This window comes from Pezoporus wallicus, unplaced genomic scaffold (genome assembly GCF_028554395.1).
Source record: "Pezoporus wallicus isolate ANWC-B61680 ecotype Strahan unplaced genomic scaffold, APGP_CSIRO_Pwel_v1 contig_1438, whole genome shotgun sequence".
Classification (NCBI taxonomy): Eukaryota; Metazoa; Chordata; class Aves; order Psittaciformes; family Psittacidae; genus Pezoporus; species Pezoporus wallicus.
Genome location: NW_026638681.1, coordinates 2,369,662 through 2,386,303, shown reverse-complemented (window position 1 = coordinate 2,386,303; position 16,642 = coordinate 2,369,662). Strand labels below are relative to the sequence as shown.

General features: G+C 39.4%; 1 protein-coding gene across 11 annotated transcripts in view; it reads right to left on the bottom strand.

Moving 5' to 3' along the window:
* Nucleotides 1-9,284, bottom strand: part of DMD (dystrophin) — a 1,199,681-nt gene extending 1,190,397 nt beyond the window's left edge. For 7 of the 11 annotated variants that reach the window (XM_057411855.1, XM_057411852.1, XM_057411854.1 and 4 more), the window contains exon 1: nucleotides 9,105-9,283. In XM_057411855.1, coding sequence (XP_057267838.1) covers nucleotides 9,105-9,204 — 100 coding nt within the window. In that variant the 5' untranslated portion in view covers nucleotides 9,205-9,283. Of the gene's footprint in view, nucleotides 1-9,104 lie in introns of all 11 variants that reach the window. The other 4 variants (XM_057411860.1, XM_057411861.1, XM_057411863.1 and 1 more) reach the window with 1 other exon arrangement.
* Between the last annotated feature and the right edge of the window lie 7,358 nt (nucleotides 9,285-16,642).

The following is a 16,642-nucleotide window of genomic DNA, read 5'->3' as shown; positions in this document are numbered from 1 at the left end:
TGCCAATCCTTTGCTATTTCCCTCTAGTGTTCAGCAAAACATTATACCTCAGATAAAAGGGGAAAAGATGACACAAAGCCTAACTGAATTAGCCTGATTATTGTGGCTGGAAAAACCAACATAGAAACAAAAGTGCTGTACAGAAGATTTATTTTTTCCCCTAGTTGCTAGCTTTTTTCAGCAACATATATGGTTACTGTGATGCTGGATAGCATAAAGAGAGGATGCCCCTAGAATTGTAAGGCACACCTGGGACTAAAGAAATAGGTTTATGTTGTAGGTGTAACAGATTTATGCTTCACACTTTAGAGGCAGCCTAGCAAGGCTGAATGCATTTCATGAAGATGGCCTACATCGGCTGCAAACTACCAAGAACAAAAAAAAAAAAAGAACAAAACAAAACAATATAAGTTTATCAGGCAAGATTTATTATGCTAGCCTCCTTCTACTGATTGTATGACAAAGTTTAAACATCATACTAATCCATTTATAAGTAGTTTGATAAATTCCAAACATCACAATAACAAGTTTGCCTTGGCATTAGAGAAACGAAAATGGCAAACTCCATGATCCAGCAAAAAGTCACCATGAAAAAGTGATGAAATCATAGCTAAATAATAGTTTCATTTCAATGATTGCTTGTTAATATACCACCTCAAGACAAGTCAGATATTTCGTGATATATGCCTTGCCTTTTGAATAAGGCAAGGCCAGGCATTCTTTGCTGCAAGATTATTTGGGACCACAGCCCATCCAGACATTTTCCCTAATTCAAGCTCTTTACAGCTCCTCCTTGCCTCCATCATTATCTTAAACTTAGATAGAAACCCTAGGTTTTTTCAAAGTCTGATTCTCACACACACACACACACACCTTTTTCTTCTTGTACAAGGTGGAAATGAAAATTGCTAGGGAAGACAAATGTTCTAAATAATCTGATAAGAGTGCACTTCTTGTTTGATAAGGATCATGTTCGCCAACTGAACAAGATGTACAAAGAGCTTTTACAAGCTACAAACAAAAAATACACTTGCTTTTCTTGGCATATACTTCTTTGGAATTCAGTGTCTTCCAAACAAGAAAATAAATTAGTCAACCAGTGTATTATCTGCCTAATAGATTGATATTTTAAAATTATAATCCAACCTATGGCTTCAATATTCAAGCCAAAGTGCACTTTAGAAGCAGCACAGCAACCAGTTCCAGGAGTTTATGTAGCTAGTACTATTTATGGTATCTGATTGCATGCTGCAGCATAACTCAATCACATCATGCTCTTACTATCAATCACTTCAGATAAGGACAGTGTAAAACTAACCTTGAAATTCAGTACTTTTGTCAGATTATGCAAAACAGCACATTGCTCATCAAGCCCCAGAAATAAAAGCTGGGGTTTTATTTAAAGTAATTACACAGATTCAACAATGAATGGAGCACCACACAGCCAGACCTTGGTACATGGCAGGAGACAGGTTACCTTTCACAAGGAAGACATTCATACTTCAAAGTTAACGCCATAATTCCCACTGCTGGTTATCACAAACAAGTCACCACTTCAAGGCAGTGATGATTCCTACCTTAAGAAGGGAGAGACAGAAATGTTGGATTGAGTTCTCTTAATTTGAGACTCAAACTGCAGGAGACCCCTTTCATGAAAATAAACCCATTACCTTTAATGCCCAACAAGCTCTACAGTTAATCACAAGATGTGGATACCTATCCACAGGATAGAATCGGTTGTAGTGCACAAAGAACCCACATATTTGCACTTAAATAGCTAAACTGCTAACTGCTAACTAGCTTTAGAACCCCAACTTGGGTAAAGAAACCTATACTGTTTCTTCAGATTTACATTTGGAATATCAGAACTTCTTTAGCATACAAAGATCTTGTTGCTGAGACAACAGCATACAGAAGGCAGGTAATTAAAAACAGACATTTAAAAAGCAAGATATTAAATTTAACATCTTAACTAAACTGCTGTTTAAATGACCTTTTACTGCTTTAAAAAGTGGTCAGTTTTGAGCAAAGATACTACTGCTTAACAGAAGTTAATTTCTGAGACACTCTGGAAATGCTTTTAGGAGTGATCCGTGCAGCACCCCCCCCCCCCAGTGATAATGGGCCAATAAATGACTGATTACTAACAGAAACTGCAAGTGATCAGCACTTCTGAATATACCAGGTCCCACACTTTTTAAATGAATAAATAAGTTAAAAAAAACCCTCTTAACTACCCAAATGCAAATTTCTCAGCCTACAGAGTAAGGTTATCTACTATACCAGTATGAGGAGGCTACATGGTGCACCGTTAGATTCTTCTTCTTATAAACAAAGCCTGTCAACTATAAGAAAAATAATGAAAATGCCTCAAAATAAAGGCAAACAAGCTGTCAACTTCATTCTAACAAAAGAAGCACAACCTAACTTCATTGGGAAGGATGGGAAGATTGATTTGAGTACATAGTTTAAAGCACAGGATGACGTCCTTAACTGAGCAAAATTATTTTGAGTGATAAAATTCTCTTAGACACCTAAACCACATACTTGAAAGTTACCTTCTACAAAGACACCTTTTACAGGCTGTGGTTGCAAAAATCAGAAGTTCATTTTGCAAATCGAGAAAATCTATGAAGCGGGATGAACAAAAACAGGAAGATAGTGCTACTGCAACACTAGTGACTTTTGCTTTGCATGTTACAAGTGCCCCATAAACTTTTGCTAAACAGCCAAGGCTAAGAATTGGTCTGAACAGTTTATATCCGCATTTTACTTGTTTAATTCAGATTTATCAGCAGTTTTCTTTAGGTGACATGAGACATATCATCCACAAAACAAATTTCCTATGTAAGAATAGTGATGTATAAATAAGTGTGACATATTTATTTTAACACATGCATAAGCTTTATGACCACAAACCCTATGCTTTCCCCTCGTACAGTAGCTTGACTCAGCCTTCCAAAGCCTTTCTGGACAAGATTTGCAGTTCTTTCCACACACTGCACTTCTAGTAACAGAGATACCACATACAAGTTTCCTTTCACTACAAAGCACTAGTTGCAGTTCATCGGAGCCAAATCTCCACCTTCAGCAGCCAGAAAGGTATTTCTAATTTTTGAAAAGGATCCAACTCTATAGCTAGGATAGCAATGCCACACAAGCATGCCACTGAAGGTCCGATGCAGCAGGGATACCACTTTTATCTTCTTGCCCAGAACCATCTCATGAATGCCATTTCAACACTGACAGCCAACAGTGCGCATGTTTGGGCACAGTGAACATTTTGTCCCAGCCTTCTGGCACACTCACATCGCAGTGCTCAGCACAGCAAAGCTGAGCTGGCAGATGAGGTGCCCCGATCAGCAAGCTACTATACCTTGGATATCACATATACATGCTGTTTTCCAGAACCATTTGTCAATTCATCTGTTTTCCTATCAGACATACTGCTACCATTCAACAGGCATCATTGTGTGGAGGGTGAGTGTGATCTGTGCTTGAGCCAAATGGGCAGAGCATATCCTTGTGCTGTTCCCTCTGCACTGGCAAAGCCAGGGAACTCTGCCAGGTCTCAGGATGCTTGAGGGAAAAGTGAATATGCAATCATTCCAGTCATCCAGTTCAGACACATACTAACAGTTCTAGTCATCTACAGTTTCCACACCAATGAAGCTGGGGGAGATCAGAGGTAGCAAAAAGGAGAAAGAAGGGAGAAGAATTACTGTATGTCTATTTAACTGTCTGTATCACCACTGTATATTGTATCTATACCTTTTAATGGCACTAAATTACAAAAGGAAATCAGATGTCCAGAATATATGCTTGCTTAACATTGCTTAGTGCCAACTCCTAACAATTGCTACTCTATACAGTTTTTCAGTATAGAAGAGCAATAGACCTGGAACAGTTACCTTCTAGTCAAAACCTCAAATCATGCAACGCAGCAAAAGGAAATGTGGAAAGAATCAAGTCCTTACTCAAAAAACCTGAACAACACCAAATTACTCTAAGCAAAATCACCAAGCAAGCTGCTCCAGATGCACATAATTTTGTGCTAGAAGTTACGAACAAATGAGGTCATCATAGAATGGTTTGGGCTGGAAAGGACCTTAAAGATCATCATTTCCCTGCTATGGGGCAAACCTCCCACTAGACCAGGTTGCTCAAAGCCCCATCCAACATGGGGCATCCACAATTTCTCTAGGCATTCTGTTCCAGTGTCTCATGACCCTCATAGTAAAGAATTTCTTCCAAATGTCTAATGTAAATCTCCCCTCTTCCAGTTTAAAGCCATACCCCCTTGTCCTGTCCTTATGTACTCTTACCACCAGCCTTCTTGTAAGTCCATCTGTCAAATCCACGTCTCTCCAGTTTACAGACAAGTGTGTTGCGCAGAACAGTGTCAAATGCTTTGGAAAAGTCCAGGTAGATGACATTAGTTGCTCTTCCCTTACCAACAAACCCCATTGTAGAAGGCCACCACATCTGTCAGGCACAATTTGCCCTTAGTGCTTAAGCACAGTTTCCAGGAGGATCTGCTCCATGATCTTGCCAGGCACAGAGCCTTAAGCACTTTTTCTAGAGGCTGTGTATGAACTGAAGAAATTAGAGGTATTTTTGTGGCTAATCATGACTACAGTCACTAAGCTCTGCAACAGCAATAATAAAATCTACATCGTCTTTAAATTGATGAGAACGTATTTATGGCATGCAGATTTTTTTTTTTATTGTAGAAAACTGCTCTCTGCTTTGAGTAATATTTACACTGGGTTTTGAAACAATTCTTTTAATGTAGCAAGCATCCAAATGTGTTTGAGACTTGATGGTGGAATTTCAAGCTATTTGCCAGCAGTCATTCTGGGCAATGGAAACCACATGTTCTAAGAAATTATATCACAAAGATAGGTTTTATTAAGATCTGCAACATCCATTTCCCCAAGTATGGTCTCCATGTGTTCAACAAGCATGACATCAAGTATGACACATTAAAGACCACAAACTATTATTAAAACATGCCAGCCTAGTAAGTAAGGAAGCGACCACAACTTGGAACACATGTTCACCCTTGCAGTTGTTTTACACTGTCTTTTCGCTAATACTAACTTTACAGCTGTCTGGATCAATCTCGGGCCAGTAACCTCAAGACTCAGATTCTGGTTTAGTACTGATGTTTTCAGAATTGCCAGTGACCCCATACAGGAAAAAGGAGGATGATCAGCCAACATATCACACCAGCAAGGACCAGGGTATGGGGAAGGCCTAGTTCAGACAGCAAGCATTAAACTGAAGAGTCAGGTAGGAAGTGTGCTTCTATTACCAGAAGATTCACAAATTAATACCTTTATGCCAAAAGGGATTGTGAGACAGATGATTGGACTGATGATTTATGACAGGCTCTTAAATATTGAGTCCAGTAACTTGCATTTGAATAAAGCTCAACTTAAAAAGTATCAAGTGCTGGATCAAACACCTCTAGAGATGGATGGTCTATCCCCAGAGGTTAACAGTCTTCCCTGCTTGAGGTATCACATGCTTTAAACTGTTAGCTTTCACTTTTCCCTTCCTGTTGTGCTTTTCCCTGCTAAGCCTTCAGCAAGCAGGATTCTCTGCCCTTGAACATTCTCACAGAAAGTAATAACGTCACTTCCACCCCCAAAAAAAAAAATTACTACAAAATTACTATCTGAGCTCCACAGACATTCACCTTGGATCTCGTTTTTTTGTGGATTTAACACATTTCTCATACTAGAATCCACCATGCCATATACAGGAGTCAAAAATAACTTTCCTAAACCTATTTCCCTATGTCATCACATTACAGACCCATGCTGAATGGAGCCCCTGCAGTGACCACTAAATTGTTCTCTGACACAGTCCCTCTCTGTGGCAGCACAGCTTATATTCCTCATTCCTAACCTCTGCATTCGCCTGGATCTTCTTCAAGCACCCACGCAACACAAGCCACTCCATATGAGTGGAAGTGAAACGTGGTGAGTTTATATTGTAATTACAAGCACCAACACAAAGTATTATGGACACGAAACACAGAAGACTCAATTCCATTTCAATTCCCCAGTGGCAACTTTTGCAATACAACTGTTTGGTGTATTTTAAACAATTCACTAGGTATTTTATTGCTAGTACTTTTTCTTTTTTTTTTTGCATTATAATATACTGCAAGAAATTATAAAGAAAATTTATTAACAGAAAAAATATTTGACAGAGCATGCCTTCCTTTAAATTGTGCTAACAAACTTTAATTTTATAATTTCATTTTATGTTAAGCAAATCATATTTTTTTTTACAGTTATTTTACCTAGCACTGGCAAGATCAGGATGCAGGACTAGTACAAAAGCAGGACGCCCAGATTAATGCTAGCTGCATCAGCCCATTCACCTTACTCAAGTATTGGCGCTCTGAGCTCTTGACTAAGACATTAAAAAAAGTAAGTGTGGAATATTTTTATACAGCCAATATATCAAAATTTTTGACCCTATCTTTTGTCTAGTTTCATGAAAAAGCAAAATGTACACCTACCAGAGGTCAAGTTTTGTATCCAGGAGGGTAAAAATTTCCTCCACGCTATGCCAGAAAGCATCAGATCCCTGAAGCATGAAATTAATATAAACAGAGTGAAAAACAAGTGGGATGCAATGTGTTCCAAAGCTCCTTCAGCATCTGATGCCCAAAGTCCCCAAAGACTTACTACTCTTATTTCACTTTCAGTCACCAGCAACTTCCCTACTGGATCACAAAGCCTCTTCTGCAGGCCTAGGAAGTGCCTCCCCAGAACAGTTTAGCCTCCTTACCAGTACTACATGGTTAAGGAGGCTGTGCCAGCATTTCATTCCCATTAAGCCCTCCTAAAACATCCAATCCAAAACTGTTCAAGACAAATGCATGCCCAAACAAATGGAAGATCCCACCTCTAGAAATGCTTACCTAAGTAGCAGGTTACAGAAAACCCCAAAACAAAACAAACCCATCCTCAGGTTGCAAAGACCATCTCACCAAGTTCTCATCTTACTTGTGCTAACAGCTGTGTTAATTATGTTATTTCTCCCTAAAACCATAGTAAGATTTTAAGCAATGCATTTCAAAGCTAGATGATAACAATTAAAGATAAGCAGGAGTAAGAGATCATTGTGGGGTATATTGCTAAAAATGTATACCTGTGATAAATATCACTATGGAAATTGATTTTTCTCACCTCTTCAGGCTTATAAACATCTAGGGCAATTCTATGATCCTTAAACTGATCCTGTTTCTTATTTGTCATAGAGACTAGATGAGGGAACTGTGTCCAATTAAGAGCACAAATGTTTGCTCAATGTCTACTGCCAAGATCTAAATTCCAGTATTACTTTATAGCAGGAAGCTGGAAAAAACATTTCAGAGCCATTTGAGGTCTTATATTTATTATGATACTATACACCTAAACATACTGCCACCAAAATTGATTTGGAAGCAGACTTTCAAAGTGAAAAGGGAATATAAGGTATAATTAGGAAATGCATAGTTAACATTTCCTGTCTCACTTTCCAGATAGTGTGCATTCTCCATTATGAATTTTTAAAAAGGTAAATCAAACTGAACACTGAATATGGCTACGGGCTAGGGGGGGGGGGGGGGGGAAGAAAGCACTCTAGGCTGAGAGTTCAAAACACCTATCGGTAAAGTTAATAACAGTAACTTCCGTTTTTGAAAATCACATCAACCTGAAGATATTATTTTTGCCAATCTTCAAGTTCTCTTATTTCCAATCAGCAACGGCCCAAATACATTGTTATGCGCTAAAAGGACAACCCTTCAAAGAGGGTTTTTCTTTGTGATATCCTCATCCTACATTTTACACCCTCCAAACTATAAATGATCTAAATATGGAACAGGGAACACATGCTGCTGTAAGAGGTAACACCCCCAGTCTAACCAGGAATGACTACAGAGACAGCTCACCAGACACTTCATCCTTTCACAGGCTCCCCATGCTGCAAAAGCTTAGGTAAAAGGTGTAACATGGGAGCTAAAAGTAGGACTTGGGGAGAAAAAAAAACACACAACAAAAAAGCCTGAATAGCCACCCACCCTCATCACTTCCTACTCCCACCAGGGCAATACCCATCCTTTTAAATGCCAAACTGAAGGAGAAGCACTTAGTACGAGAAGTGCAATAGTGCAATAAGCTGGTAATGTTAGAAGCAACACTTTACTATAAGAGCCAAGAGATCTTCAGAAATTGCACCACAGAGACTTCAGTGGGGAAGCACTAGATATTGCAGCAAGTGTCTTAACGCTACCGGAGTAAAAACAACACTCACAAAATATGTCACAGAAAGTGTAACTTCTGCTTACTACCACCATAACACTCCCAAAGTGAAATTTCCCACAGGAGCTCCAATTACTCCATAACACATGGCAAGCATTTTGTTGCCCTGTCTTAAAACAAGTACAACACAGATAATTTCTTTTAAATTCATTTAACCATGTAAGGACAGCATTATTTCAAGGCCAGTTTACTGGCCAAGCACATATAGCACATAAGAGTTAATTTAATTTGTAGCTCCACACGCACTTGTGCTGCAAATGAGTAACTGCTGAATGGTCCTATAAATACCTTTACTACCACGGATTTGGTTTCTTTCCAGAACTAAGCAAAAACTCAGCCCAGGCACCTGAAACTTTATCCTGTGGGGGAGCGTTACAGCTGCTTCTATTTGCAGCTTTACGACCTGCCCCGCTATCACAAGCGGCGCAACCATCCTGCCCGGTTACCACAGCCTGAAGCAGGGGGGAGCACACCCGATGAGGGGGGAACGCACACATGGCGACACTCGGGCGAGGGACACAAGACACCGCGATGCGCGATTCCCCCACCGAGCCGGCGTGCGAACCCTTTCAACGCTGCACAGCGCAACGCAGAGTTGAGCTAGTGGCGATTTGTTAAAAAGCACTGGAAAAAAAAGCTAAATATCCCCCTTCCTCTTGTCCCGAGCCACTGGGCCGCTCTCCGGGGCAGCCTTGAGCCCGCCGCCCTACAGCGAGCTCCGTGCCAGTGAGGAGGGAAGGAGGAGAAGGGCGGAGAGGAACGCGGAGTGGTGCCTACCCGACCGGCAGCGGATGACATCGCGGAACTCATCGGCGACGGCTTCGTCCGCCCCAACGGCTGCAGGGGCAGCGCGGCTGGAGTGTCCCGTCTCAGCCATGCCGGGGGAGCGCGGGGCTGGGAGGGAGGAAGCCAGGGACAGAGCAGGCCGGCACAGGACAGGTAAAACGCGGCGCCGCCCGCCCTGAAGTAGTGCCGGGGCGGTGGCTCCGGCTCCCCCCCCCCCCGCCCCGTCACCCTGCCCCCGCCCCGCAGCAGCCGATGGGGAGCAAGGAGCGAGCCCACGGCCCCGCGCGGTGTAGAGGCACCGGGCAACTTGCTCCGCGCCGGACAGGGGCGGACCGGGAGCAGGGCTGGTGTTTCAACTTCGGGGGGTTAGGGTTAGTGGCCGGAGTTTGTCTTCTCCTCTCTCCTTTGTAATTCATCCCTGGAGGGGTGAAGGTCCGGCACACCGAGTCAGGTGGCGCCGCTCCGAGCGACAGCCCGAGGATACCTGTAGGCTGGTCAAAGCGTTCAGCAGTCTTTAGGGAAAGAGGACGGGGAAAACATTTCCCCTTGTGTTTTGATACGGGAAAGGGGCTTAGTCCCAGGTCATCACAGCCAAGGAACAACACACTTCTCGTTGGCATTGCTTCATTGCACTCTTCCATTAAATGTCAATTTGGTCGGCTGCCTTTAGCTCACCGCTAATTCCTTTCCCTTCCATTTTCTCCCCACACTGGCATTCAGGATTTTCTTTTTATGCTCAGTTTCCCTCACATCACGAGGCTCCCAGTAGCTTGCAGCACCTCATGGGAGAAATAGCCAGGCATAGGCAAGAAATGTTCTAGAATGAATTTAAATACCCATACTCCCTATGACAGAAATCCAAGCTCTTACAAAACATGCCTTAGAATATGGACACTCAGGTGGCATGTAATCACCTATTTTTATTTGTTAGTTTATAGGACAACAATGTGGTGTACTCAATAAAAATTTAGCCTAACTTGTTCTTGGCTTTAACACCAATTTGTAGATAATTCATAAATAGATACAGAAGGACAGGAAATTAAGGGTAAGGGCGTAGAAAGAATGTATGCTTTCACTTGTGCTTTGTATAGATAAAGGACGTGAATCTCTTTGTGTATGCCAGAGTATATCAGAAGAAATGTACTTGTCTGAAGATAACAGAGTTAAATAACCTAGAATAAAATCAAGTAAGAAAACCAGGCCAGAGACAATGAACATTTAGAACAAGACTCTTTATAGGCAGTGAGACATTTGGTGGTAGCCAGATCCTGTGGAATGGGACTTGTATGTAGCCATGGGGCAGACCCTTCACCCAGGTGTTGTCTTGTGGCTGGGTTCTGTCCTCTTGTTCATAAAGCATCTTGTCAGATGAAATAGGTGGGAAGTTTTGCAGAGTCTGGTATTTCGAAAGTATTTTTCAGCTTTGTTTGTGATGATTAGTGGTTTTTACTCCAACAAAGTGAGTGGGAAAAGAATGAAGTATTGCCACCCTTAAGTAATAAAAAAGCATTACTCAGGCTCAGAAAAGGCATGAAATTGTTCTTATTCAGGGGAGAGATGTCATATTTCTTCGCCCATATTCCCATTTTCAATTCCCTCTGGTCACCCCCCATGTGTGCCAACTCTCACAAACTTCCAGTGATGCAATTTTGGCTCCCACCACAGGAGCTCTTGCTAGAAAACCTGGCTGAGATCAGATTGCGGGCTGGGTTACAGCACTACAGCTAGCGAGGAGAGTCTGTAGTTTCTCCTCCCATAACACCATTCTGTGTAATACACTGTTATCACCCTCCGCCAAGTTTTTCCCAAGCTATCAGCTAGATACTCCCAGTCCTGCAGCAAACCAGACATTTGGTAATTTGTGCCTGTCGCTCTGTATCTTGTTTCTCAACCTCTGCCTCTCATTTTAAAGTGGACTTTCTTTTTGCGTTCCGCTTTAGGGAAGATGGCATTAGGCACATGCCTTCCCCTCCCCCATAATACACATAGCATTGCTGAATTTAAAATGGAATTCACATGCTCCTCAACAGCTGATCCAGAGCCTCCCATACATTGTCTCTTCTGCCTTTAAAACCCACATGGGGAGACAGTATGGCTGCTTCACTGTTCTTATTCCAGCTCATCTTCTGTCTGCTCCCAAGGGCAAAATGGAGGGAAGATAATTTTGCCTCTTTATGGCCAAGTTGCGATCTCTGTTATTCCGTAAGAACATGTAGAAGGAAACCAACTGGGAGAGAGACAAAAATTTTATGACAGACACTTCTGTTGCTCCAAACTGCCTGTATCAGTAGCCAAAATTGTATTACTGTAATTTGACAACAGTAAGAAGCACTATCTTAACTAAATGCTGAATCTGTTCTACTTTGTTTTGCAGAACCAGCAAGACTGTATGCAGAACTTCAGTGCTAAAAGTCTTAACACATTTGGTTAGTGTTATGAGCAGGCGTAGTCCCTTAGTGTGCAGTACTTGAGGTTTTTGGGCTAAATAAGAAATCTGCATCCCAGTTCCCTAAGCGCTAGCTGGTACACCATTATATGTACACACATATATACGTGCATAAACATGTATGTATGTTTGTAGCGCTGCTGTTAGTTAAGTTCTGAGAGTGTCCAGTAAGAATTCCCTTCTTTCTGAAGTATTTTACATCATGTTTGTTATTATTCTGCTTATGGATCTTGTTTGCCCACAAACAGAATTCTGGTTTGAGACAAAGCAGGTCTCCAGGAAGCTGATCTAATCACAAAACTTTCTCAAGTATTTAAACTTCTGAAGTCCAAATCAAGCTAAGACACTAGAACAACATATATTACATTCCTTTGATAAAGTTATTTCATAATGTTAATAATCAAAACAAAATATTTTATGCACTTCTTTTCTAGAACAATTATTCTAATTATGGAGAGGTTTTTCTACTGAGGCCCCTAAAATGTCACAGTAAATGTCTTTGTCATGTCACAACAGCCAAATAGAAATGAGATTAGTTTGCAACACTTTGTGTAATCGTATGAATCCAGAATTCTTCTCATTGATTTGGGCAACAGTACATGTATGTTTTAAGCTCAGATGCAGAGCAGGACTCTTAGAAGTTCACACTGATGCCTATAGTGCCACAGAGCCTACATTCGAAACACACAGTAAATTCTGAGAAATGTCACGTCTTTGAATCTTAATTGAAACTACAATTTCCAGAACTGAGGAGTATGCTGTGTGTTTAAAAAAAAAAAAATAAAAGTAATCTGCAGGGTTCGCTAGCTAATGTTCAACATGTAACATTGAAAATCTTGCTCTTTGGGCATACATATGCTAGTGCATGCACATGCACATACTTACATGTATGCATGTTGTGTAGCATGTAATTTGTTACTTAAGGATATGTTCAGGATCAATGACGCTGAACACTAACTGCTAACTCTTTCTAGCCCATTCTTGTTCTAGAAAGCAAGTTTCACTTAGTTTATAGTCACCCATGGAAAACATCCTGTATTTGTAACGTATGCTATTAAAGCTAGTTGATTAGTTGTATGTCAAAAGCTGGGGCTGGTTAATTCAAATACTAGGGAGGCCTTCAGTTAGATGCTGCATTTTAAGATGAACAATACATTTTAATGCCATATTTGAAGATCATTAAAAGCCCATTTCAGCAAACTATTGTCTTAATAATAGACTCTAAAATATGCTTAGAGTCTGAGGTTAACATTTCTGGGTGAGAGATTATCCTTAGAGGCATATCTATGCTTCAGTTATGCTTATACTGGTATTTTTTTTTAGTTCAACAACTTGTTGCTAGTTGTGTTGAGGCAGCTACTTGTTGTCAACTATGAGGTGTAACAAGCATTTGCTTGTTCAAAATTAGACTTTATCCACCATTTTCATTAATATATGCAACATTATAAATATTAAAATATGACCAAAAGCTTACATGGGAAAAAGTCCTGACTTTCAGGTTGGTAATTGAATTCCTTGTGAAGAAAGGTCCAAAAAACTATGAAAAAATAAACATTCTGGATTAAAAAAAAAAAAAAAAAATCCTACAAAATCATGAATGCCTTTTCCAATGGTTTATGTTACATTCTGGCTCTGCTAGGCCATCTGGGATACTTCAGAACTTTCTTCTGCAGCTTGATTAAACTAGGTAAGGGAGCTCTTGGTAAAAGTCAAACTCAATCTAGAAAAACACTGTTTTCGCAGGACAAAAAAAGAGGTTGTTATTATTTATTCTGCCCCTCACATTTAAATGCCAATTATTTAGCTAGATAGGATTCTGATACTCATATTATCTTTTAATTTATAAATCAAAATGAATAAACAATCAGTCAGAAGAAAATACATGAAAGCTTTCCTTGTGATAATTTATGCTTTTAAATGATTGCTTTGAAGCAAAAAGGATGTGTGGCCATGTTACAGACTTCATCTGATCTAACTAATTTATGGCAACTTCCTCAGCTAACAAGAATCACATGGTATAAATGGAAAATGAGACTCAATTGGTATTGAGAATAAAGAGGTGATTTTTTTCCATCTTTCATAACTGCTGTTCAAGACTGCATATAGTTTTTTGTCACAGATCATTAAAAAGCTTGTTTTTCATCTCAGAATTAATTTTCTAATCTATTCAAGCAAACCTGGAAGTCAGCACTCTAAATACAGCAAAAACCCTGAAAGTTTATTTACTGGTAAGTACTTATAAATTGGTGACCTGCTTACCTTCTGGGAACACAAATACTAGTGCAAACAGCACAAAATCTTGTCAGGGGCTTCCTCATGAAACTGCTTGTGATGGATAGTGTTATGCCTTTTTTCTGCATTTCTTGATGCCACAATGCTTGTAAATTTGAAGATTTATTAGAAAGCTATACATATAAAGCAGTGCTGTGAAATGCTTACTTTAGATTTGATTTTTAGTGTATTTAATTCTGGAGAAAAATGTATGTTGAATCTTTAATAAAAAGGCCTTTAAGTAACTGAAACTAAATAAAAATAAGTGCCAAAAGGAATTATTTATTGCACAATGATGTATCCTGTATTAAAGCCCTTCTCCTAAAAAGTTACAAAATAACCTCTCAGTTACAGCACTCATAACCATATTTACAAAGGCAATCAGCATTGCCTCATGCATAGACTTAAGCACTCTCTGTGAAGTAGTGCCTAATTACATTTTCATAGCTATCATTAGGCATCTTTTGCTTTATACTGTCATATGCAGTAAATGCTTAAATATTTAGGTTCCTATCTGCAAAGATATTTAGGTGTCTAGTACTCTTTTCTAATTTGTAAGAATTAGGGACCATTAGAGACCTTTTCCCAAAGCCAAAGTGTTTGAAATTTTCTCTCTCAGAAAGCCTGTTGGAAAATTTTGTGGACCAAAGCAAATCATCACAATGATCTGAATTCACCATGACTGTGCCTACAGTGCAGACTTCAATGAAATAGCCTATTTAACATTTTTAAAATATTCTTCACCAAATCTTTATACTTTTTTAGTAGTATTATTACAAATAATCTAATATAAATATACCTAAACTTGGACAAAACTGCCCATCAGAATCAAAGGAAGATTTTATTCAGCATTACCCAAAATAAGATGTAACCAAACTCAAGGAATGTTTCTTCTTCCATATTCTGGTCTTCTCAATAGTGTTGTAGTAGTTGGTTATGACACTGAGCAGTGCTTTTTTGTTTGGTTGTTGTTTTTGTTTGTTTGTTTGTTTCATTTTTTGGCTGTTTTTTTTTTTATGGTTATTTGGGTTTTATTTTTTTGTATAGCAATGTTGCCCTTCCTGTATTAAGTATTCCTAATTCACCTTAAGATTTACAACAGAAGTCTTACAGGTGTTAATGCAAACTGTATTTGATCTCTTTAAACCTGTCCTTTATTATTGTTTGGGCACATCTGCTGGGGCTACAGTTTACTGAGGTACAGTTAAACAACAGATCACTGTGTGTGGCATAGGCACAGGTTGTGGTTTGTTCTTTATGCATAGAGGAATGCTTTTTTTTCAGTCAAAAAATACCAGAGCAGGAAGTCTTGAGGCATTGTGCAAAAATTACATAGGGAAGAAAGGAAAAGAGAAAATGAAAATGTATGTGGATGACAAATGGAGTTCCTGATCTGATTATCCTTCACACGTTCGAGTTTCGCTCTCCATTTTCTTAGCCTTGCATTGGTATAAATGCACTTACTGAACTTCAGGAATGTGTGTAGAGATAGAAAAAATACACAGTATTATTGTAATAACTTCAGTAGTGAATTTTTGTAACGAACATTTGGATGCAGATGAAAATACAGAGTCTTGATCTGAGTATCATCACACTTGAAACAGAAAATTCACAAGCATTCATCAAAATGTCCCAGCAGTGTGTTAAATATCATACCGGTTTATAGATAAATTGGCAAAGGGGTGCAAAAAATCCCCAGTGATCAAATATTTCTTCTTCACCATGTCCTTACTGGTAAAATTGCAGTTACTTAATTTTTATTAGCACTAGTACCTAAAAAGGAAAATGTCATTCTAAGGAGCAATATTAATGAACTTCATCCTTTGATGAAATTGTTGTTAAAGAAGCAAAAGGCCTGTAGTGGAGAAAAACTTTTTGGATAAGCTGGATGGACTGCAGCTTCAGAATGGACACATGTATGGTATTTTATTAAATGGTTAAATCTCTGGAAAGCAGGGTTAGAGGACCTGCCCTTGTCTAATTTTCCATTGTTGTTAAAATTGTAGTTGACAGTTCGGATTAGGATGAATTTATAGAGAGGCACTTTTAATGTGAGGTTAATTAGCAAGGTTTTTCAAAGACTTTCAGATCTCTGGTACAAACCTAGCCTAGCTCAGCAGCAGCTGAGAATCATTACCAGAACATTATTGTTCACTTGTCTGTGTGAAATTAGTGTGCAGCTGCAATTCAATTTGAGCAAGTCGTATTTGCTTGTTACTGAGCTACAGTGTAAATGGGAACTAATTGACCCTCATATTGGTTCCCCCAGTTAATCCAAGGGTCACTATGTATCTATGGAGACTAAATACCTGCCTCTTTTAAGACTAGCCTTGGAGCAAGGGTCCACTTGTGGTTTTTGCAATCAAGTGCTTCTCTGTGGAGAAAGTCAGACTTCATCTTCCTGGACTGACTGTCAGGGATTTTCAGCAAGCACTAAGTTCACATTCCAAATATATGCAACAAAAATACTATTTTTGAATGACATTTTGACAAGGGCTTTTTAATTATTGTCATCTTCAAGTGTATCTATAGATTGACCTGTCAACTGTGAAGGAACTGCTCTGATAAATTATTGTGATTGTAGAGGGATTTCCACCAAAATGTTTTAAATAACTGCATTGAGATTGAAGGGCTAATGACTAAAAACGATTGGGGAAGTTAGAAAGAAGCATTTGAATCTTTCCTCTCCACAGAAATGAAGGAAAAACACAGTAAGAGGTCATTCTTCTCTTGTGAAATTCTTCAATTACCTGCAGAGTTAAAAGGAAGCTTTTAGTCAGATCTGTTCATGATTGAAATATATTAGCAAGCT